The following is a 23,956-nucleotide window of genomic DNA, read 5'->3' as shown; positions in this document are numbered from 1 at the left end:
ATTTCATTGTACCAGTCAAACCAGTCACAGTACAACATTCTGCTGGTAGATGTATCGAGCTGCACATCTTAGCTACTGTGGCACAAAGTTGTGTCATCTTTGCTACATGCAATTTTGAGTTCTAATGGTGTGTGTCAGGATTTGTTTTAGCGTTTCTGTGAATTGTGACATGGATAACATGAGGAGCAGTGGATTTGCTCAAATTCTGTTTCAAGTTGAAGGAAATTTCAGCTGAAACCCACTGTGTGGTGGAAGAGGCATTTGGTGAGAGTGTTCTGATTCAGACAAGAACATTTTGAGTGACTCAAGTGGCTCAAGGAAGGTCAAGAATCTGTGAAAAATGACAAACATTCTGATCGATGATCAATGTGCACAACTCTGGAAATGATCATGGAAGTGCTTGACGTGATTCACAAAAACCAAAGGCAGACAATTCATGGTGTTTGTAACAGATGTGGGCTGTTGTACAGTGCATGTCAATGAATTCTATCTGATGGACTGAACATGAGACATATTGCAACAAAGTTTGCTGCTCACCTTCTCAGCACTTATCAACGAAACCTCTGGAATCAGATGTGCACTGAGCTGCAACAAAGAGTTCGAGAGATGTGACCCTGAAAAGAATCAGCATTCATTACAATGGAAAACACCATCTCCTCCAAGGGAAAAAAAAAACCTTCAAGTTTGCAGCAACATGAGTAAATGCTGAACCTTTTTTTTCGACATTTGGTAAATTGTACAAAAGGAGTTAGTTCCACCTGGTCAGACTGTCAGTAGGCAGTTTTACTGTGAGTTTTTTGAGGCAACTGAAGGCAAATGTTCAGCACAAATGGCCAGAGTTGTGGAAATAGAAAGACTGGTTGATGTACCATGACAATGGACCTGCACACACTTCGTTCATTGTGAATGCAATAGTCCCTCAACCTCCCTATTTGCTAGACCTAGCCCTGTGTGCCTTCTGCCTGTTCCCAAAGATGAAAATCATGTTGAAAAATCAATGTTTTGACTTGATTGAAGGCATCCAAGTGAAATCGCAATGGGCCCAGAACACACTTCACCATGCAGACTTCCAAGAGAGCTTCCAAAAATAGGAACAATGCTAGGATTGTTGTATACATGCCCGAGGTGACTACTTTGAAGGTGATGGAGGATATTAGAATGTAAGTATAATTTTCTGAATTTTACAATGAAAGTCTCAGATATTTTGGGTTGCAACTCATATACTCTCCTAGCCCTCTCAGTGGATTTATTATCTTGAGAAAATAGTCACTATGATGACATATTCATCATTGATCCCTGTCTCTATACTGACACTGTTGATAAGGTCAACGTGTTCATAGCTTCAAGGTTCAAAATATTTCCATTGTGTGTGGACTGTCAAACTAGCTGCTGAAGACGGTTTTTGGAAAAAGTGTTCAGAACTACTTTACAACACTGCCTGTCTGTGCCATCTGCAAAGAATCCATAGACACTCCAGTCTATCTCGGTAGAGTAAAATCATCACCAACTACGACTGCATGATTGAGGTTTTTCTACACTACTGAGCATTGACTTTCTTTGAAGACTCTACACTTTTATAGCAGAATCAGATAGCTGGTAATAACATCCAGTGAGTCCCTTGAGTTCACCTAGGCTGGTTGTTCAGGTCTAGCCTACTTCACTGTCCTACTCAGTTTCAACCTCAGTAGGCACAATACTATTGTCAATTGCAGTGAATGCTCCCTCTAGTATGGTATCTAATCTGTCTTTTCAATAGACATTTTATGCCTCATTAAATATTTCAGGTCTTGCTACTTCAGGTTTCATCCAGTGGTTGGTTCTGAGAATAATTTGAATATGACAACTTTCCTAGTCAGCAGTAAATTCAAGAACCTTATTGTAAATGCTTCAGCTACTTGCTTTTAAAATGTTGACAGTCAAAGTGTCTTTATTTTGTACATGATCTCACTCTTTGCATATCAATTGGTGAGTGTTCATCAGAGGACCTCATACTATCAACTATCCTAAAAAGGAACAATGTGCACTCCATAAGTACTTTGCTGTTAGAACAGCTGATTTCTGTGTGCAGTGCACCCCTGATCTATTAAGAAAGGTCCTACAATTCTCCACCACATAATGCAAGTCCAGAAATCTGCAGCCAAGATGGTCACAAAATTGACAGAGCCTCTGGTTGAAATGCTCCACTTAGCTCCAGACCAAAGGATCCTGGTCAATTCTGGGTACGATTCTGCAAATTGTGAAATCTGCTTGCACCCTGCGAGTGAGGCCTGTGGTCTTCACTGTTTCCACCAGTTGACCGTACAAACTGAGGATGGCCTCAGAACTCAAGCTGTGATGAGCCACAACATTAGGATTACGGCACCCTCCACCCTGCACTCTTCATCCTTCATAGCCACAAGTGAAGCCGCCTCCACATCTGGAATGTGGCACCCCGGCAGATATACTAAGTTCGCAGTGGACTTCTTTCCTGTTCAGGATGCTATCTCCCTAACATGCCTAACATTGGAGCTCCTGAAGCCAGTAAACAGCTTCTCCCCATGTGCCTGCTCAGACTGTCCTAAAGAAGTGGGCACTACTCCACCCACAGGGTGAGTGGGCGAATCCAGATGGCCAGCCCCAGCATTACAACCTGCAACTCACTCTGCAGTGAGTGCGGACCTGTCCCTGTAAGGTGCCTTGGTGGCAGAGCAAATGGGTGACACAAGTGACACCAGAGGTATTCCATGCAATGCGTCAGATTATCTGCCACCGATACACCCTGAGGCAGCAGCTTGGAGGCCCTGAATGTGGTCAGCAGTGTCTTCTGGTGTTGATGATCTGTGACCAGCTCCTCATGTGTCTGCACACAGCATGCATGTACCCTACCCATCCTATAACTGCTAATTTAAGAATTAAACTATAAAAGCTCACAGAACAAGCTAAAAATGTAACTCACTATTCTGCTGGTGTGTCACAAACAGAGGCTAGCACCTGACAGACCTGTTTCCAATTGTCTCTGGCCCATCTGAAACCTTCTGGTGTCTCCAGGTCTCTTTTACATATACAACCTTCTTTCACAGCTCTCACACCAAATGCCTGCAAGATTAAATTGTGCTCTGCGCAAAATTGTGCCAGGGTGATTCATCACTTTGCCCCAGTCCACATTCTCTTACTGTTTTTCCTTCTCTCCCTTCTTTTAGTGTCAGATTTCAGTCTAGAATCTCAGTTACCATTTTGTCTCCCTTAACATATTGAATCATTTCTTTCCTCTCATCTTCTTCTTTCTTCGCCATTGTCTGTGGTACAATCTAGTTGGTGAGGAAATGTAGCTGTGCATGTATGGTTATATATATGGTTTGTGTGTGTGCGTGTGCGTGTGCGTGTGTGTGTGTGTGTGTGTGTGTGTGTGTGTGTGTGTGTGTGTGTTTGTGTGTGTGTGCGCACGTGCGCGCGTGCGTGCCAATAAATATTTCATACTGATTGCAGTAAAGAACAGACTTGCTATTTTTTTAATAGTTATATGCAATTTTGAACATAGTGGATGAATAATGTGCATTACAAGAAATTCCATCTCTTGCACAACACTTTTAATACTGATTCCATCAATGTGTATGCCTGGATTGTATGGAGCAACATTTTGTCTTGTGTGTAAGCTCATTCTTATGTTTTTTTAATTATATTCATCAGTAAATGGTTTTCCTCATAACAAGATTGTAGATTAGAATTATTCGTCTGAACCATTTCTTGGAATGTGTCCTCTTAGAATGTGTTAGTTCTCAGTATATTTGTATCGTGTAGATACAGGAGTGAGCTGTCTGTATGCTGAAGGTCATTTATGGACCCAGGAAAGAGCTCTGCCGAACTTCATAGGCTATACTGTGTACTCTTGATCTGCAGGCTATAGCTTTCATAAGAGTTCTTGATTTCAACACCACTCAGTTCTTTAACCCATTGTGAGCAGTATCTCAAACTCTATCTAGTCAAATCAAATCTTTATTACCTCACAATGTGTCTGACACCATCAAAGTTTGTGACATAGGTGACCTTTCAATTCTAGTACTGTATACAGATTAATAAAATTGATATAAATTTATAATACACGTAGTGGTACTATTTCAGATGTGTGTTATTTTACATGATCATCATTCAAAAAATCTTCTGTACGATAGTAGTATGTACTTGTCAAGTGTTTTTCTAGATATCCTTCAGTATTTTTTAGATTTGGATCACACTTTTCCTTCTAGATTTTATTTATAAATTTCATGCCTATGTAATGTGGTATTTTTTGTACAGTTTTAGTCTGCAGCATGGTAATTTTACTTGCTGTATGTCTGATCTCATACTGTCGGAAACGTGTCATCAAAAATCTGCAATTTCTCTTTGTGAAAATTAGTCTCGTGAGTATACATGATTGGAATCGGCATTAGATTTAGCTTTTCAAATAAAGATTTTGAGTGTTGGTTCTTTTTAGCTCTCACCATGGCTTGGATGACTTTTTCCTGGAGTCTAAAAGTTTTTAGTAGATTAGTTTTCTCAGATCCACGGCAAATTATGCTATACCTAGTGATTGAAGCAAAATATGGATAATGAACAGTTTTTTACAACTAAATCAGTAATATTATGTAAGACATTCATGATATAAAAGTAGTGTCCAGTTTTTTAGCCATATAGTGTATTTGAGTTAGGCCCTCTATGAAAAGTGCTTCGTGACCTGCTACTGCAAAATGAGAATTAATTTTCTTTTATGCTGTAATATAACTGCTTACAGTATTATCAATACAATATTACTCTGGTACATTGGTTGTTATTTAGATTTTGCCCATTTATGGATATCAGGTTCTCTAAATGTGAAGCAAATATAACTACTTTCTTATACAAGTTTTTTTATGTCTATTCTTTTGACAGGACGTCTTTGGGATGATGACCATTTACTATCATCAGAAAAACAAAATGCCTACAGCTGTCCTCTTGATTTTATTTATTTTGTTGTAACCAGTTTTGGCTCTTCAATGCGCCATCTTCAGACTGTAGTTGATGCGGAAGGGTTGAAACGATCCCTATATATTTTGCATCAGTGGCCAACATAACTGGTTATGCAGACTATCTAAAAGTTCTGGTGTCAGCACTCTAGCCATCAGCTGCCAACTCTGCTTGCTGGTTAGAGTGCTGACACCAGAATACCCTCTTTCCTGTGCCTTTTTATGTCGTCCTTGCTGTGATCGTGACATGTTATTTTGCCTCCAAGGTAGTAGAATTCCTTAACTTTGTCTGCTTCATGGTCACCAGTTCCAGTGTTAAGTTTCTCATTATTCTCATGTCAGCTAATCATCATTACCTTCACTTTTCTTGAATTTATTCTCAATCCATAATTTGTAGTCATTAGACTGTTCATTCAGTTCAAAAGGCCTTGTAAGTCACCTTCTTTTTCACTGAAAGTAGCAGTGTTATCAGTGGTTCTGATTGTTTATATTTTTTTACCCTGTATTTTAATGCCACTCTTGAATCTTTGTTTTATTTCTGGCATTGGTTCTTCGGTGTATAGATTGAACAGTAGACAGTGTCCTTGTCTTGTACTCTTTTTAATCCGAGCCCTTCATCCTTGGTGTTTCATTCTTATTGTTCCCATTTGATTCTTGTACATATTATATATTATACAGATTTTCCTGTAGTTTAATTAGTTTAATCCTGTTTCTCCCAGAATTTAGAACATTTTGCAATATTTTGTATTGTTGAAAGCTTTTTCTGGGTCAACATATGTTGATTTTTCTTTAGTCTTTCTTCTGTAGTAGAGTGCAATTCCAGAACTGCCTCTCTAGTGCCTTTGCCCTTCCTTAAGCCAAACTGATTGTCTTCTAAAGATAATCAATTTCAAACAATGGAAGCTCCGGATAGGAATGCCAACAATGTAGGCACATTGCTATTTACCGCAAAGAAGACACATTAAGTTGCAGACAGCTGCAATTAAGACACTTACAGAAAGTTTTTGACCACAGCCTTCATCAGCAGAAGGGAGACGCACACCATTCATACACACAAGCAACCCACCACCCACACCCACATTCATACAGATGCGACTGCCAACTCCAGGATCTTGGGCCGGAATGCGACTATCAGATGGAATGCGAGCAGCAATTAGCATGGGGCGGGGAAGGGGAAGTGATAGTAGTGTATGGGTGGGGGGAGAGAGACGAACGCTGTCTGGTGGAAAGTGCACGGACTAGAATGCCAACAGGCATAGTGTCGGGAGGTTGTGGGATAGGGAGGTGGAGAAAAAAGGAGAGAAGATGGGGAAGGTGGGTGGGTGTGTTGACAGAGGACAACAAATTAACAGGAATGGGAGACGGGAATGGGGAGGAGGTGATAGCATGGAGGGAGTGGATACTGTTCAGTGGAGGGTGTGGGGACACCATGTTATTGTAGCTTGAGGCTGGGATAAATTGGGAGTGGAGAATGTGTTGTAAGGATAACTCCCATCTGCACAGTTCAGAAAAGTAGTTGTTGGAGGGAAGGATCCAGATGACTTGGGTAGTGAAGCAGCCATTGAAATGAAGTGTGTTGTGTTCAGCTACATGCTGTGCCACAGGGTGGTCTACTTCGCTCTTGGCCATTCCTCCTTGTGGACAGCTGTCTGGTAGTCATATCAATATAAAAAGCTGGGCAATGATTGCTGCAGAGCTGGTAAATGACTTGCCTGCTTTCACAGGTGAGCCAGCCCCTGATGGGGTAAGATAAACCTGTGACAGGACTGGAATCAGAGGTGCTGGGTGGGTGGACTAAGCAGGTTTTGCATCTGTGTCTTCCACAGGCATATGATCCTTTTCCACTCTTGTGTATATTATGTTTGTCTGCAGCTCAAGGAAATATGGAATAAAAATACATTGATATGGGAATTTTTATTCTTTTGAAGTTGATGCAGCTGTTTCTGCTGTTACTGTTATTACTGTTATTGGTTTTGCTATTGTTACTGTGTTTTTGGTCTAATTGTTGCTACTGTTGGTGTATCTTATGTTGAAATAGTGTTACTGTTTGAGTGTTGGTCGAAACTGTTGGCAATAATGTGCAAATAAGTACAATATTATGTTGTGTATTATTGTTGCAGCTGAGGGAGAGGATGGTAAACCATGAGGATGGAGAAATATTAAACATTTCCATGAAATATCACTATGATGACATGGTTCGTGAGTATTAGTTGCTTAACATGTATGCATTGGCATTCAATGATTAATCTTAGAATATGTTTGCTGAAGTAATAGTAATTTCTTTATTGTTGAAACATGAAAGTACTTTCTATAATAAAAGTTGCAGGAGTAGACTAACAGTAAAAATAGAAGCCAAAACATCAAACCGAGTCTAATAATTCCTGGGGACTATTAACATGGAATAAATAAAATAATGATTGGAATGTTCAGTGCAGTAAATATTATCAATTGCTGTTGTAAATGATTTATCAAAATAAAACTCTCATTATAGCAAGGCTTGCTATTTTCAAATATATATGGCCACTTTGCATCAGACAAAGAAAAAGCCTTAAAAATTGAATTCATTCTTGTGTGTCCATGGATGATTTTTGTGTCTATGCTGAAAATATTAATGCAATGAGTATAACTGTGGAAAGCTTTGGTCACTATATATGAAATTCTTTCTATTGATATAACTACAGTTCTTAATTATGACCTTCTACCTTTTACCCTACACTAACATTGCACTGTAGGATATGTTCTGATGTGTGATGTGTCTTCTGCTGGCTCATTCTTTTTACAGCTGTAATAAGTCATTTAGATGCTGCTTCATTTACAAACTGGTTCATAAAGTCCTTTGCTAAATTTCTTTTCCTCTTTCATGACATATCTTTGCACTTAAGTGCTTTCCTTTGCCACTCATTTCTGACTTTATCTGTACTACATACTTGGTTCCTAAATTGCTCATATGAACTAAGTGTAACTTGAACGAAGTTTGACTTAAAGCTACCATCTGTAATAGCAAGCCTGGGTAAGGTTTTTGGATCATTTTCAATCCATATTGTAGAAGCGTGTATTGCAAAGATATAGATTGTAATTAGTATTACCACTCATCTCAGGAGGAAGGTTTTTTAAATGATAATATTATTTTGCCATTTTTTTTAATGATATTATTATTTTACCAAGACTGTACAACTGCTGATAATAGGACTTATTTATGTTGGAATATGGGTCAGTTTCAGTTACAGAGATGTTTTCAAGTTATCTAATGTGTGTCATTTGACATTCACAACTAGGTGATCATGACAGTGAATTACTGCACATCACATGAAATTAAAAAAAATGACAGGTATTTTCACATAGGCAACCATGGTTTGCTATGGCGTTCCCAAGGCTCAATCTTAGGTCTGTTATTGTTCGTCATATATGTAGCCAATTCAAGCTTAAATACAGCAGCAGAAGAATTGGTAAATAATGTTCTTAAATGTGTCGTTAACTAATTTTCTGCAAATGGTCTCACTTTAAATTTGAAAGACACAACATATTCAGTTCTGTGCATCTAAGGCTGCTACACCAATTGTAACTTATGGCAAGGAAATAATAAATAGTGTGGAAACTTCAAAATTATTGGGTGTCCGTATTGATGAGAATTTAAACTGGAAGAAGCACATTTGCCCTTAAAATCATTGCAAATCCGGAAGAGAGACAGATCAATAGGCTGGCATATTTTCCATATTTTCATACAGTAATATCATGTGGAACAAGTTCTGGGTAATATCAAATGGAACAACATTCTGGGATAAATCATGTTTAAGAAAGAAAGTTTTCATTGCTTAACACTTCGCCGTCCACAAGTTTCATACAAATCGATTTGCTTGGCGCCAGCAGCACTAATTTGGATTACTTGGCTTGTCGCGTGCCATTCTTGCCATTATCGGGAGATTACAAACTGTTTAGTTTTACTAAACTCATCATTAATCTCATAAGTTCTCAGTACATACATAAATAAATACAAAATTCGTTTGTTTCAAATATTTGTTTATTTACACTTTTTAGGAAAATAATCAATTACGAATTGCACTTTGAAAAGCCGATCAGCATTATTCAGTTTATTGTTGTTGTCAGAAAAACGTAAAAATGATAATATTTGTCTGAATCGGTTGTGGGACATTATTTTGCGAAACATTGGTATGTCTATCAATGGATTTGTTCACCAATAATCATCAATCCTTGCTTTTTTTTACAATGCCATAAGGATAGCAAGCCCAAACCATTTTCTAAGTTTGGGTCCTGTAACATTGGCAAATTTGGCAGGCACCCCAATGTCTACATCTACATTTACATCTACATCTATGTGATTACTCTGCTATTCACAATAAAGTGCCTGGCAGAGGGTTCAATGAACCACCTTCAAGGTGTCTCTCTACTGTTCCATTCTTGAATGGTGCACGGGAAAAATGAGTAATTAAATATTTCTGTGCAAGCCCTGATTTGTCTTATGTTATCATGATGATCACAACTTTGAGCATTAGCTAGAAGCTTGTTGACAATAGCCAACACAGCTTCCAGCTGTTTTTGGACAGCAGCCAACCCTCCTTGTGTCTATTCACAACAATCAGTCCTTAGCGATATCGTACTGTATATAAAATAGATATAAGGTCTCAAATGTTGCTACTGAGTTTGAAATGTGTACAAAATATACCAAAGGAGAATAAAGTAACACTGAAAGCTGCTGTGCAGATTTCTAACTGTATTCTGAGAGCGCAAGCTATTAAACAGAAATAAATTTCTCTACTGAGGTTAATGTATTTAGATATACCTGTTATTAGAAATCCTGTTTACCGAAAAGTTACTATACAAGATAAATATTCAAACTAGAATGCACTGATCTAAACTGTAGGCTGTCTACTAGCACAAAATTAAAATTTTGTGGTGTGAGGAAGTTTCTGGTGATGGGAAAATTTACACTAGGAAGCCGCTCTACACAAGGATATTCACAATACTTAATGTAAAAACAAAAACTACAATTAATTTTCTAACCACTAGTCTCCACAGCAAAATACACACGTACCGTTCACTTCTTTGCAGAAGCATATGGAAAAAACATAGACTAAATTAATTTACTGTTTATCAGACATGTGCTGCTGCTGCACATCCTCTCACCTCGGCAGTGCTACTGCATTTCTGTCATCATCATCTGTAAAAGGTAGTGGGTAGGAATTACTAACTCCTATATGTGTATTAAAATAAAATTATAAGTGTTCAGCATGTAGCCATGTTTACCAATTAATGTGCAATTTGAAAGACAAATGACTCGTTCCACATGATTAAGATTTATCATGGCTGTTCCATGAAACATGAGACAAACTCTACTAGGTATGTGTGTCTTAACTGCCACATAATGTGCATTTATTTGTGGTCAGGATTGCCCTACTTTGGAATATCAAATAGCACACAGTTATTGCTATACACTCACTTGACTGCTGTCCAGGCTTTGGTGTTTTTTGTTCTCCACTGATTGGTGCAACTGTGTCCATAGTTATTGGACAGCTATGTCTTTCAGAAACATGTACCCTAAAAAGGAGTAGTGACAATAACAGAAATAACGTGCAGAATGAGATTTTCACTCTGCAGTGGAGTGTGTGCTGATATGAAACTTCCTGGCAGATTAAAACTGTGTGCTGGACCGAATCTGCAAGGAAGTTTCAGAAATCATGTGATTGGACAGAAAATGTTTTAGTTACACTGAATACTTTGGGAAATTAGTTCTTCTAGTAAGTTCTTACTAGGTAGAAACATTCTGGTATAAGACCATGCCATATGCAGTGCAGCCATCTGACAGGTGACATATAGTGTCACCCATGTGTGAACACCTCACTCTGTTGAAGTACTCCTGAAGCTTTGCTTTTGTACATCACACACATTGCTTCATACTGTTTTTCTTGTATTGCTCAAGAAGTACACACACACACACACACACACACACACACACACACACACATGTGCCCAACAATAGTATCTGCCCCCGGGGATTCTAAATCACAAGTGACTTCACATTTAGATTAAAAATACTCATTACTTGGTATTCATGACCCAGGATATATCTCACCAGGTTATGACATTCCCATCACATTACTATTCCCTAATAGGAGGACAGTTTGCAGCACATGGTCTTGCAATAGCATTCTTGCTTCCCGCAAATGGGGTCTGATTCCCGGTGGGGTCAGGGATTTTCCCTGCCTTGAGATGACTGGGTGTTGTCATGTCACCTTCATCATCAGCATTCATCCCCATTATGGTTGGAGGAAGTCTATGGCAAACCACCTATGCTAGGACCTTGCCTAGTCGGCGGTGTGGGTCTCCTGCATCGTCCTCTACACTCCTCGGGGTATGGGACCTCATCATCAATAGAAGGACCTTGTTGGTCCTTTTAGACCTCTGACTACTACTATGCCTCACTTGCATTTTTTTTGCTGTGTTATTAGTGTATTCACGAAGCTCATGGGTTAGTTGCAAACTTTTGTCCAGTGTCTTCAGAGTGGTAAAGCTGTTGAGGATCTCTAGACTACAGCTAGCAGACTTGCATTGTATACTGAACCTCTTGCCAGATTTGGCAGGATTGACCACATTCTAGTCATAGTTTTAAGATCACCTGCTCATTCTCGATAATCTTGGAGCAATAACCGTAATTACTACAGTGGCAAAGGCCAGGCATGTCTCCAATCAGGCAAGGTGCTTCACTGCAGCCTACATGAAGGAGCATTGGTAGACATCAAAGTAACAATAATTTCTTACTGCTCTGCAGCAGTTTCACACTTTACCATTGTGATAAACTTCATTTAGCCTAAATAAATTATTGAATGGTAAGCATACAATAAAAATTATCATTATACGAGGGTGGTTTGAGAAGTTCTCAGATTGGAACTGAAAAAAGTACTTACATCACTGAAACTTTTTTTTATTTTTCAATGTAGTCTCCTTGTAGATTAATGCACTTGTTCCAATGATTTTCCAGTGCCTTGACCCCATCTCGACAATGCGTTTCCTCCAGGACTGCAAAATATTTGGTAACTCCAGCTATTAATTCTTTGTTTGAAGTGAATCTTCATCCACCAAGAAAAATTTTCAGTTTTGGGAAGAGATGGAAGTCTCATTGGACCATATCAGGTGAATAAGGCAGGTGTGGCAACAATTCATACCTTAGTTTCTGTAATTTTGCCATGGTAATGGCACATGTGTGCATGCGTGCATTGTCTTGATGAAAGATGACTTTCTTCCTTGCTAAACCTGCCCTTTTTTAGTGTATCATTTGTTGCAGTTTGTCCAGCACATTAGCATAGTATTCTCCAGTAATTGTTTTGCCCACTGGGGAGACAATCTACAAACAGAATCCCCTTCGCATCCCAGAACACTGATGCCATGACCTTTCCTGAAGAAGGAATTGTCTTTGCTTTCTTTGGTGGTGGAGAATTGTCATGTTTCCACTGCTTTGACTGTTGTTTTGTGTCTGGGGTATAGTAGTGCACCAAAGTTTCATCTGTGGCTACAAACTGGTGCAAAAAATCCTGTTCGTTTGTCCTGAAATGAGCCAAACATAGCACCCATCTTGCAGATAATTTTTTCATTTAGAATTCTTCAGTTAAATTGTGATATACCCTTTCAGATGACATCCTACAAGTGCGAGCAGTTTCACACACTTTCAATTGGCGATCCTCCATCATCATATTGTGCTCTTTTGCAGTGATTTCTGGAGTAGTGACACATCTTGGCTGACCACTGTGCAGATCATCATTTAAGCTCTCTTGACCAGATTTAAATTCATTTGTCCACTTTGCAACAGCTGAATATGAAGGAGCAGAGTCCCCCAGTGTATTCTGGAAATTGGCATGAATGTCCTTTGCTTTCATACCTTTCTTTACAAAGCACTTAATCGCTGCTCGAATCTAGATTTTTTCCATCTTCGTAAATCACTATGCAGGAACAACAGAGCCACATCACCACCATGGCTCTCTTCCAAGAGCACTGGCATGGTATGTGTTTACAGGCAACAGTCCAATGAATATCACGTAAACAACTTGTTGCGCTAACGCTGACCTTTCATGGTGATTCCGAGAACTTTACAAACCGGCCTTGTATATCTTCTTCTGTTTTATTTAATGAAAAATGACTACTTTAAGATACTTATTTTTTGGAAGAAACGTGTCTGTAATTTACAAACTTCACTGAATTAACTAAATAGAAATGCTGTGGAAATTACTGAGTTGGGGGAAAACACATTGTGTATAACTTAAGTTACACAAATTACTATCATAAATTACAAATAATTATTGACACAGTTTAAAGAACACAAATTCCAATAATTTAATTGCAATTTACAATTTATTATTCAAGAATTCTTTTACTGAGTAAAGGGATCAGTGTTCCATGAGGAAAAAGAGAATCAGTGTTCCATGAGGGAATGATTTTAGTTTATTTTGAAAGGAATTTTTATTTTACTGCTGTTTTAAATGACTGGGCTACCTATTAAATAATGTGCCTGTTATGTATGAAACACTTTTCTGATACAGTGCTTTTCCAGATTGACGCAAGTGGATATTTACAGATGCTTATCATGTGGCTGTGGTCATGGCTTAATTTGTCGTAGTTCACCAGTTTTGTTTGAAACGTACTCATTTGCAAACAAGATAGGATCATAAATGTAAAGGCTAGACAGGATCATTATTTTCAACTGAATGGTATGCTTTACATGATTCACATTTCTTTATAACCCTGATAGTTTTTTCTTCAATCCTAAAATACTCATTTTGATGTGGCCTGTGTGTCCCCATAAGACTAGTCCATACAAAATTAATGAATGTTTGAATCACTGTTACCCACTTGCACCCTGGCATAGCACACACCAGAGCATTCCAATATTTTTGGAGGTTTCATTTCAAGACCTTTCAGATGACTGGCTGATTTTATATTGCTTTTAGCCATATTCCCAGAACTTTAGTTTCAGGAAACGACTTCAATAATTTATTATAAAAACTTGGTACTGTATCACATTCTTGTGTAAGTGAGGAACATTGGAGACTCATGATAACAGTTTTCTTTTATTTATCTTGCTATGAAAACAGTTTTACCTCAGGAACTTGACTACCCATTGACGTGACACACAGTTAATATATATACTAAGTCTTCTGCTCTGAAAACATGTGTTCATGAACCTACATTGTTTATTTATTAGTAAATAATAAATAATTTTAGTATCCTCTTATTTTGCTCAATTTATTTTTAGCACTATCAATTACATAATGCTTAGGGACATGTATTGCTGCAGTAATAACAATATAAAATACAACATCCAAGATGGCAATGCATAGTTGTCGAAAAACTTAATAGATAGCCTAAAGTGGTGACTTGGCAATCAGAAGAGATCTCAGGGATATATTACTTCAAATTTGCTCTTCCCATTAGCAGCTATCATGTATGTTTTCTGTGGTTAGTTATTATGAAAGAGTTAGTGTATTATGAAGCTTCATTTTGTGGGTAAAGAATAAAGTGAGTGGAACAGAATACACATAGTCAAAAATGAAGAGAAAAGCCTAAGGAGTGCTTCAAAAGGATATAATAGTGAGGTTTAATATCTTAGTGAAGAACAAAATAAGTCCAATAAAATGCCCAGTAAGAAAAGATGACAGACATAAATAACGTAATGGAATGAACAGGAAGGAAGAAATGAAGAGACTGAGGCATGGAGAAAAAGTGAGTGGAGGAAAAAAGCACAATTAAGAGTAGGGAAAGAGTCTTAGAAAAGAGAAGTAGGTTTCACAGAAATGGAGCAACTAGATAAGACTTTGATGTAAAATCTTCAAAAGGACATCTAATAAAAATAGGGGGAGGAGGAGGAGGAGGAGGAGGAGGAGGAGGAGGAGGAGGACTGACCAATTCTTGTAAACTAATCCCTTGTTTTTTGTCACCTTCTTTGTTCTGGCAACCACTTTTCGCCTCTTCCTTCCTCCAATCCTCAGCAGTCCTGTACTGCTTCTCCCAAGTTGTCATATAACTGGGTGCTTCACAGTAGCCTTACCATGGTTGTGGAAGGGCATGCTTTTTGAGAGCCTGAAAATAGGTAAAGAATTCATCATTTCCATTTTTACAATTTATTAAGTGTTTGCAATGTGGCCATTGTAAACTGCATTTTTATTGTAATCATTTTCTATTTATTGTATCATAAGGAAATTCACTTGAGAAAACTGTAAAATTAGAAAGAGGCAGAATTGTTGGCTGGTACTTACTTTCAGGACATGAAATTCCAAGTACTGAATATATGAAACATTTAAATGTGGACACAACTACCTAGCTTTAGGAACTTCCAGGATGGAATGTAACAATATTATGAAAAGGATAGTTGCTCCTCACGATGTAGCAGAGATGCTGAGTTGCAGATATGCACAACAAAAAGACTGTCACAAAATAAGCTTTTGGCCAACAGGGCCTTTGTAAAAAGTAAAGAACACACACACACACACACACACACACACACACACACACACAAATACAAGTCACACACACATGACCACAGTGTCTGGCAACTGAAGCTTATTTTGTGGCAGTCTTTTTGTTATGCCTACCTGTGACTGAGCATCTCTGCTATATGGTAACAACTATCCTTTTCATAATATTGTAGCTTTAGGAACTGTTAGTTCTTTTCTCAGAGAGTAAAGAAAGGTAAGTTGGGGAAGGTTGGAAAGGAGGGTCAGGTCACTCAGACCTCAGGGACCTGAGTGCTTGCTACATCAAACATGCCATTTGTAATCTCATAACTGGTTCCAGTTTTTCTGAACTCCAGAAATAGGAACTAGTTCTCCAACATGTTCATGCATCTTTCCATCCTTGTGGACTTAAACAAGCTCCTCTTCCTTCACTCTTTTTCCGTTCATGGAAAGAATTTAATTACTGACCCATTTTTCTTTCTTTCTTTCTTTCTTTATTTCTCTCTCTTTCCTTTCGGGTTTTCTCTATCTTCTTTTCCCCTCAACTACTAATTCTTGGTTCCACTCATAATTACCTTTCTTATCTCTCTACACAAATGAAAATGTGGAAATCATCAGGGCCTGGAAATGTACCGATAGAGTTAGTAAGGTATGAATATCTGAGCAAATTATTTAATAAATGCATGTGGTATGGGGACAATATTCCACAAGAGTGGAATCTAGTTTATCTAAGCCCCGTATGTAATAAAAATGAAGCAAGAAAGTGCACAGCAATATTTATCATGACATAAGTGTCATAAATTCAATTAGAAGGCCATATGGAAGGATTTTAAAATAAAGTTGGAGAAGACTGTAACTGAAGTGGAAGAATGAAGTGACCTTTGAAAAGACAGGACATACTTAAATAACACTTTTACCCTAAGACAGATCATGGAGAAGAGCTTTCTTTAAGTGGTTATCTACAGCCAATAAATAGTTGGAAAAAATCATTTTTTGTGCCAATAGCTGTGCAGTTTAATTTATTCTCTGCTGGTTTCAGTACTAGCTACCATCTTCACAGGAGATAATAATACGCCAGGTGCTCAAAACTACATCTCTGTCAAATAAAGCAACATTAAGTACATGCATTTTATACTTGATGTTGTCGTGTTTGGCAGAGATGTATTTTTGACCAGTTGATGTACGTTATCATCTCCTGTGAAGATGGTAGCCCATATGAGAAGAGGTTGGAATGGAATGTTATTTGGTCTTCATAGATTTTGAGGAAGTGTATGACATAATGCTGCTAAGGATTTTGTTTGAGGTGCTGTCGTCAACAGTACTGCCAAAAATGTATGTAAGAAGTATCATAAAGCTCTAAAAGTTGGCAGAATGTGTCATTAGAGTGAAGAAAGAAATTTCTAGAGGCCTTCAGAATAACTGAAGGACTGAAACACGGATGCTGTCTGTCTTTAAATTTTATGCACAGAAGGCACTGCATCTGCTGCACAGGCATGGGACTGAAGTAGGGAACCAGTGCATGTACACCTTTTTCTATGCTGATGATCAGGTCACTGCATCAAGCGATAAAGAGGTTATATCTCAGATGCTTAGGAACTTGCTGGAAGAATATAAAAGTAGGGTTTGAAAATTAATTTTGAAAAGATGGAATATCTATGTTGTGGAGAGGAGGGAAGTAACTTCGACATTGGTGGACATCAAATTAAGGTTACTAAAGAGTTTTAAATACCTGCATAGTAACCTGTGTAGTATCCTGTCACATAATGGAACATGTGACAGATATATTCAACAACAGGTTAGGCAGGGAAGGGCACCTATCCAAAAATTGAAGCCCATACTTTGGTCCTCAAAAATGAGTTTAAATGTTGAAATGCGACCATAAAATTTACAATGGAACCAGAAGAGACTTAGAGCTTTATAAATGGACCACTTGCAAAGAGAGTGTAGAATTTCCTGCTTAAGAAACGAGGAAATAAGAGATAGGATGCAGACCTATTATAGTATTATGGATAGAGAGAAGAAAAACTGCTAGGGTATGTCAAAAGAATGGAAGAAGACAGAGATGGCTGAAGAGGGCACTTTCATGGAAAGTTCCTGGAAGAAAGTGAAGAGAAGACCATGGAAAGGGTGGCTAAGGGATGTTGAAAAAGCGATGGAGAGAAGAGGAATTGATGAGGATGCAGATAAATGGTGAGATTGGGGCATTTGGCAGCAGAGATCTGGGATGCAGCGACAGCTGTAGTAACCCTGTGGACGAAAGAAGAAATGTTTTTCCTCTTAATCCAGCTTTACTTCTAATTCTATCCTGTTAGTTCTCTACTGAGGCTCCTGCAGCGCTGACTGGTTTACTATCATGACCAGCTGCTATCTCTGATGCCTTTTTGTCTCCCCTCGTCCTCACAATGGGTGAGTCTCTTCACCCTGGGTCTGAATGACCTGTCAATTCTTTCCAACCTGTTACTCTTTCCTCCCTAAGGAATAAGGTTGCGAACTTCAACAACACCACAATAAGGGACTACTCCAATAACCCCAGGCCACAATGAAGTATTAATAGAGAAAGAAAGTTATAGGTATCAGTCATGTCCCTGTGTTAGTAGGAAGTGTGCAGGCATTTGCATTGAATTATTTGGGAAAAATCAAGTTAGGATGGTCGGAAACTTAATGGCACCACACAGCAATTGAATTTAGTTCTGTTGTGTGGCCAGGGTGGTGATTCTTCTGGAAAACCTGGAATTTTGAGGCAGTTACATTTTACACAGAAAAATCAGGGAAATCTCAGAGAATTTCATGAATTTGATAAACTCTCGGGGAATTCTGCATTTTTACCCTAGCACTGAAATTGAATTTTATTGAGTTTTATGAATCACAAATTGAAAAACACTCAATATTTCAAATTGTGTTAATTATGTGAGTGTTATTCTATACAAATTATCAGTGTTTAAAAACTGTTGTTAAACTGCTGCTTATGGCTGTATATAGCTCAGGTGAGAACAAAGAAAAGTCGTTATTGTGGTATGCTGCAACCCCTCCACCCCCTCGCCTCTCACCAGTCACGAGATTCGTGACAGTATCTTCCTCCTCAACACCTGGAATTCTCAGCGATTTTCTTTTTTTTTTTTTTTTCCAAATTTGAGTAGCCATCCTGGTGGCAAACTTCTACCTTAAGCTCTAGACTACTAGGGCAGAGATGCTATCATATTGCCCTATAAGTCAAATATAAAACTTAGCAAGAACATCATGATTCTATATATACTGTATTTATGCACTAGCTACAGTTAGGTGTAAACTATTTATGTCAGCATGTGTTTGCAGTAACCTGTCTAGATGTGTTGTGCTAATCTTGTCAAATGGCTCTGAGCACTATGGGACCTGCTAATCTTGTCAGCCTCACTTGCTATTAAAGAAATTGACTGACACAGGAAGTAATAATTAATTTCTGTTTATCAGTGAAGTAAACAAATATTTTATTATAGGGTGACTAATGTTTACTTTTAGCGACGTGTGATGAGCGAAGAACGGAACTACTATTTTTCCGGGTTGGAAGGCACTCCATTTAGTCTTGGTATTTCTTTGCCTGAAGGTTATGGCAAGTTTTATTTAAGAGTGAATGACATAATAAAAGATCATGCTCGGAAAGGAAAGCCAGTTACCAATTACTTCCAAGGAAATAACTGGAAAGTGCATCCAAACTGGTCAGTACGCATACGCCATTTATTTGCTTTAGATGCTGTGATTGTACAGATGCCTCACTGATGTGATAATTCAGATTTTGCTGATTTCTTCAGGTTGTATTGCAAATACTTCCATGGCTCTCTCCACAACTTTACTTCACCAGAAAGAGAAGTGTACCACTTCTTGGAGAGTATGAGCAGTACAAACTTTCAGTGGAAGGAAATGTTTGCTGGTGATCCCATAGGTCAAGAAGAGGATTACTCCACACGCTCAACTACACGTGTGTATTAAATAATTTGCATTTGTATTCTGCTATGAAAATCACCAAAATCACACTGTTTAAAAGGAGTGAATTGAAATGTGATGTAAATGTGTCAGGAAATGGAATCCAAAAATTTATTCAAACTTTGTTAAAACAAGTGAAACAGTGGCTCACATTAAAGTACATGGGGCATCAGAGTGAACAGCAACACAAAATAAAATATTCATTCAGCATTGGGTTTAGAACTAAGGAAAGATAAACAGAAAGGCGGAGAAAGTGAAAGGGACAGAAAAGAGAAAGATCCAGTGATGAAATGAGAATTATGCTGGATCAAAAGGATAAAAACTATTGTATCAGGGAATAGAGCTGATAAATTGGAGAACATGAATCATGCAATCGCTTGCCAGTATCTTCTGTCACTGACTTAGTTGATGGTATCTCTCCTTGTTCAATCCAATTTACATCTTCTCTCATTTACTTTATCATATTTATTTTTTATCATTATTTAGTTACATCTTCTGTCCAACTGTTACTTCATTGGACTTTTATCTTCTCTTTAATATCTGATACTCAAAAGAATGAAGTTCAGATCTCCACCTGTGCTTTTCTCTAACTATCCCGTCATGTGAGCACTGCCTCACTATCTTCATTCATGTGAGCTGTTACTCTGCTACTAATGACTTCCCTGTCATGAGACAGTATTTCCAACCATCCTTTTTTCCCTCTTCTGTGGTTCTTGATACCTCTGTTGTTTCCTTTCTGTCTGACCTTGTGTCACACAGGAATATTTATTGCACATTCTGTGCGCCATTGTTTCTTATGACCTATGATTCTGAATTGTTTCTGTTAGCCCAGAGTTTAGAATAAACCTTCATTCTTTTTATTTCTATTCATGAGGTCTATGATTGAGGTGTGCAAAAAAATGTTTTTAGCGACTTGAGGGTTCAAATCCATATCTATTTTCTTGATATTAGTTTCTTGTTAACTCCTTTGTTTTTTTCTTCTCTATTTTTAATGTTATAGATTCTTTTTTTGTTATCTCTCTTGTATTTACTCTTCATACAGTAACTTTTGTATAGGCCTATTTATAGATAAGTTTCATTTAAAGATTGCTCCATAGCCAAATGGTTAGCGTCACTGCCTTTGATGTGGAAAGACCTAGATATGATTCCTGGAGTATCACCCCTTTTTTCTGAGGTGGGAAGGCCTAGAATGGAGTCCATTCAGCCTCACGAGGCCAGATGGGTAGCTGCTTAAATAAAGAAGCAGTGACATCATCAGAATTCATCTACTGGAAATAACGGTAGGAGGGATTGGTGGCATGGTGATCACATGTCCCACTATCATAGATTGCTATTCATACTGCCTCCTAGGTAGCAGTTGGCCAGTCAGAACAGACCTGAGATCTAATCCTTGAGTAGTTGTTTATGTTAGTTACACATGAAACAACATTTTTGCCAATATAATAAGTTTTGATAAACTAGAGAAAACTTCAAGAGATAGTATACTTATATGGATATGGTGTCTGTTCTTTCGGACATGTCTGAAAGAACCAACACCATTGATGACCTGCAGCCGCCTAGAATGAAATTGGAATTATATGTTAATACCTTCAGCTGCTGACGGACTTTGATATATATCAATGGGGACAGGTAAAATGTGTGCCCCGACCGGGATTCGAACCCAGGATCTCCTACTTACATGGCATATGCTCTATCCATCTGAGCCACCAAGGGCACAGAGGATAGTGCAACTGCAGGGACTTGTCCAAAAGAACAGACACCATATCCATATAAGTGTATAGTTCTGGCAATACTGGCCATGACCTCCTCCTTCTGTGTGGATGCACACATATTACCCGAACTCTTACGGGACTTGGTGAGAATGTCTTCCACGAGTAATGAGTGTGTGGCACTACGAATGTAGTGTGTGGACATATAAGGTGAGAATGTGGGTCTCGCAGGAGGCATGTGCGAGATAGTCCCTGCAGTCGCACTATCCTCTGCTCCCTCAGTGGCTCAGATGGATATAGTGTCTGCCATGTAAGCAGGAGATCCCGGGTCGAGTCCCGGTTGGGGCACACATTTTCACCTGTCTCCATTGATATATATCAATGCCTGTCAGCAGCTGAAGGTATTAATATATAATTATAATTTTTTTCAAGAAATAGTTGTTTTGTGAGTACTTAAATAGGTCTGTATTTGCTTATAACTTGCAGTTTATCTTGGACAACACAATATGTTTCGTAATCTCTAACTTCAAGGGAGAAGTCTTGTGTCCAATACAGCTAATGGGTGGAGTAAATGTAACAACTCAGTCTATAGTTGAGGGATTGAACAGTCAACAGGCACAAAAATGAGATTCAAAACATTTCTGATCTTCCAAAGAATTCCTTTGTCATAGCTAAACAGACACAAAAGCAATTTTGGTGTATTTGGGGGTTAAATAGAGCACAGAGGAAGGAGGAGAAAGGATATTTGGAGGGAAGGAAGACTGACAGCTGGGAGAAAGAGCTAACAAGAGAATGGAATAGAAATGTGGCACCAGTCAACCCACATTGGCCCAGAGTGCTTGTGTCTCACATTGAAGTGATGGAGTGAATTTGGGGGGGGGGGGCTATTGAACAGAGAAAGAGGGCAACTGTAGAGAAAAAAGTGTGATTGTACATTAGTGGTATGAATTGGAAGACATGGAAACATGGGTTGGTCTGGGGCATGAGGCTGAATAGAGATTGAGAGTAGGAGGGTAGGGGAATAGAAGAAAGTATTGTAAGGTCCAATATACTTTCCTGAGGTCAGTGAAAAATGGCCTTGTGGGCCAAAGCCATTCATGGCATTCAAAATAGTAATAATAATAATAATAATAATAAAAGTGCAGTTGGTGAATTTACTTAGTTGCAAATCAATACCACATTTGTAGAACTTGCACCACAATGCTCCATAAGCTAGACAAGGAATGTTTCCTGAAAACATTTGGTAAGTTTGTTCATTGTGTAAGGTTCATAAGGGGACCAGGTTGTAACTCAAACTACTGAAAGAAACCCCATTTTTCATGTTATGTAAATATGTATTCGCTTATCATTTACGAAAACAGTGTCCATATATTACATAATCTGTTCATGATTTGTTTAAATCTGCCACATTACTGACTGAAAACAAGTTCAACTCTCTGTGACTCCCACCAACAGCAACAAACGTTGGACTCACACTGGCATGTATATAAATAAATATCAATTAGCAGTAAGTTTTACATTATTACAGTTGTAATTTATTTTGATTTGCATTGTGGAGTGAACATAGATATTCTCAGGGACTCAGCATTCATTTGCTGGGTATGAGCTTGGTGACACCAGGGTACCTGAGCTGTGGACTGGTAAGTACCACCAGTGTTTGGCCAACATAGGCTCTGGGCAAGCTTTACTGATCACTGTATGGCATAGCAGTGTAATGTTGTGTGCAGCAGGTAATGGGGATCTTGCCCTGACCACCCAGATCACGAGAGTGGTAAAAACTTCTATAAAATACCCCTCAATATCAAGATGTGCTGTATGCTGATTTGATGCATGGCTGTTGAGGTGCAACAATCATTAGTGGGCAATGACTGGGGAATCTTCCACATCTCGATTGTATAAGGCTTACCCAGGCAAGTGGGGCTCTGTCTGGGTGCACCATTATTTATATAGCTGCTCATGGGAATGTGATGGAACCTTTGAAATTTACTCATCCACCTCCAAGCACAATGAGTCGGCCACTGGTAGGTGTCAACACCCAATTTCTCAAGAAGTCTTGTGTGAAATGCTGGGACAGCATCCAGGAGTGGGTGAATGACATCACACAAGTGATCCACCGTGTTGCTGACTTTCCCATCTTGAAGTCTTCTCGTCATCTTCAGAGACAACTGATGAGGCTGTTCATTAATCTGGCTCAGGCTTGTGTGACAGTTTAAATGCCATCCAATGGCAGAAAACATCCCGGCTTTTCGAATGGCAAGGGCCAGAGCTCAATGCACCATCAAGAACAGCAGGAAAGGTCATGCCCCACGTTCCTGGATTCTATCAACCATTCCACTTGGTCTACAGAAGAAGGTTTCCAGTAAACATAGTCAGCAGTGCTGAAATGATGATGTCACCAAACAATACTCAGAGACATCACCCAGATGGTGCAGAGCATTTTTCAAAAACTACTGCCAATGCCAGCCAGGATTCGGCATTCAGCCATTACTGCAAGACTGTAGAGAGAGGCAAGTTGGACTTGAGATCCAACAATTGTTAGTCTTACAACTTCCATTTCTCCATGTGGGAGCTGGATTCAGCACTGTCTGAGACTCATGATATTGCCCTCGGTCACAGCCAAATGTGGCAAAGTATGCTTTGACATTTGCCAGCAGTGTCAAAGGAAATTGCTCTCAAATGTTTAATTTGATGTGGCAGGCAAGCCACTTGAGTGTCACCTCAATGAGCTGCATAGGAGAGACCTTGGAATGAATGTCTAACCATCATCTAGTCTGGATGTTAGAGACCAGGCAGCTCCTTAGCTGCTCTTAGTGTGGATCAGGAGATTTTAACCCACTGTTGACAATTTGACCCTGCTAGAGGCAGCTATATAGGA

The 23,956-nt window shown here is 38.7% G+C and overlaps 1 protein-coding gene across 3 annotated transcripts in view; it reads left to right on the top strand.

Annotated features, from left to right (window-relative positions):
• Positions 1 to 23,956, top strand: part of LOC126485146 (voltage-dependent calcium channel subunit alpha-2/delta-3-like) — a 324,602-nt gene that overhangs the window by 228,997 nt on the left and 71,649 nt on the right. For all 3 annotated transcript variants that reach the window (XM_050108811.1, XM_050108810.1, XM_050108809.1), the window contains 3 exons: positions 7,079 to 7,153; positions 18,911 to 19,107; positions 19,201 to 19,367. In XM_050108811.1, coding sequence (XP_049964768.1) covers positions 7,079 to 7,153; positions 18,911 to 19,107; positions 19,201 to 19,367 — 439 coding nt within the window. The remainder of the gene's footprint in view (positions 1 to 7,078; positions 7,154 to 18,910; positions 19,108 to 19,200; positions 19,368 to 23,956) is intronic.

This window comes from Schistocerca serialis, chromosome 6 (assembly GCF_023864345.2).
Source record: "Schistocerca serialis cubense isolate TAMUIC-IGC-003099 chromosome 6, iqSchSeri2.2, whole genome shotgun sequence".
Lineage (NCBI taxonomy): Eukaryota > Metazoa > Arthropoda > Insecta > Orthoptera > Acrididae > Schistocerca > Schistocerca serialis.
This window is presented reverse-complemented; position numbering and strand designations above follow the sequence as displayed.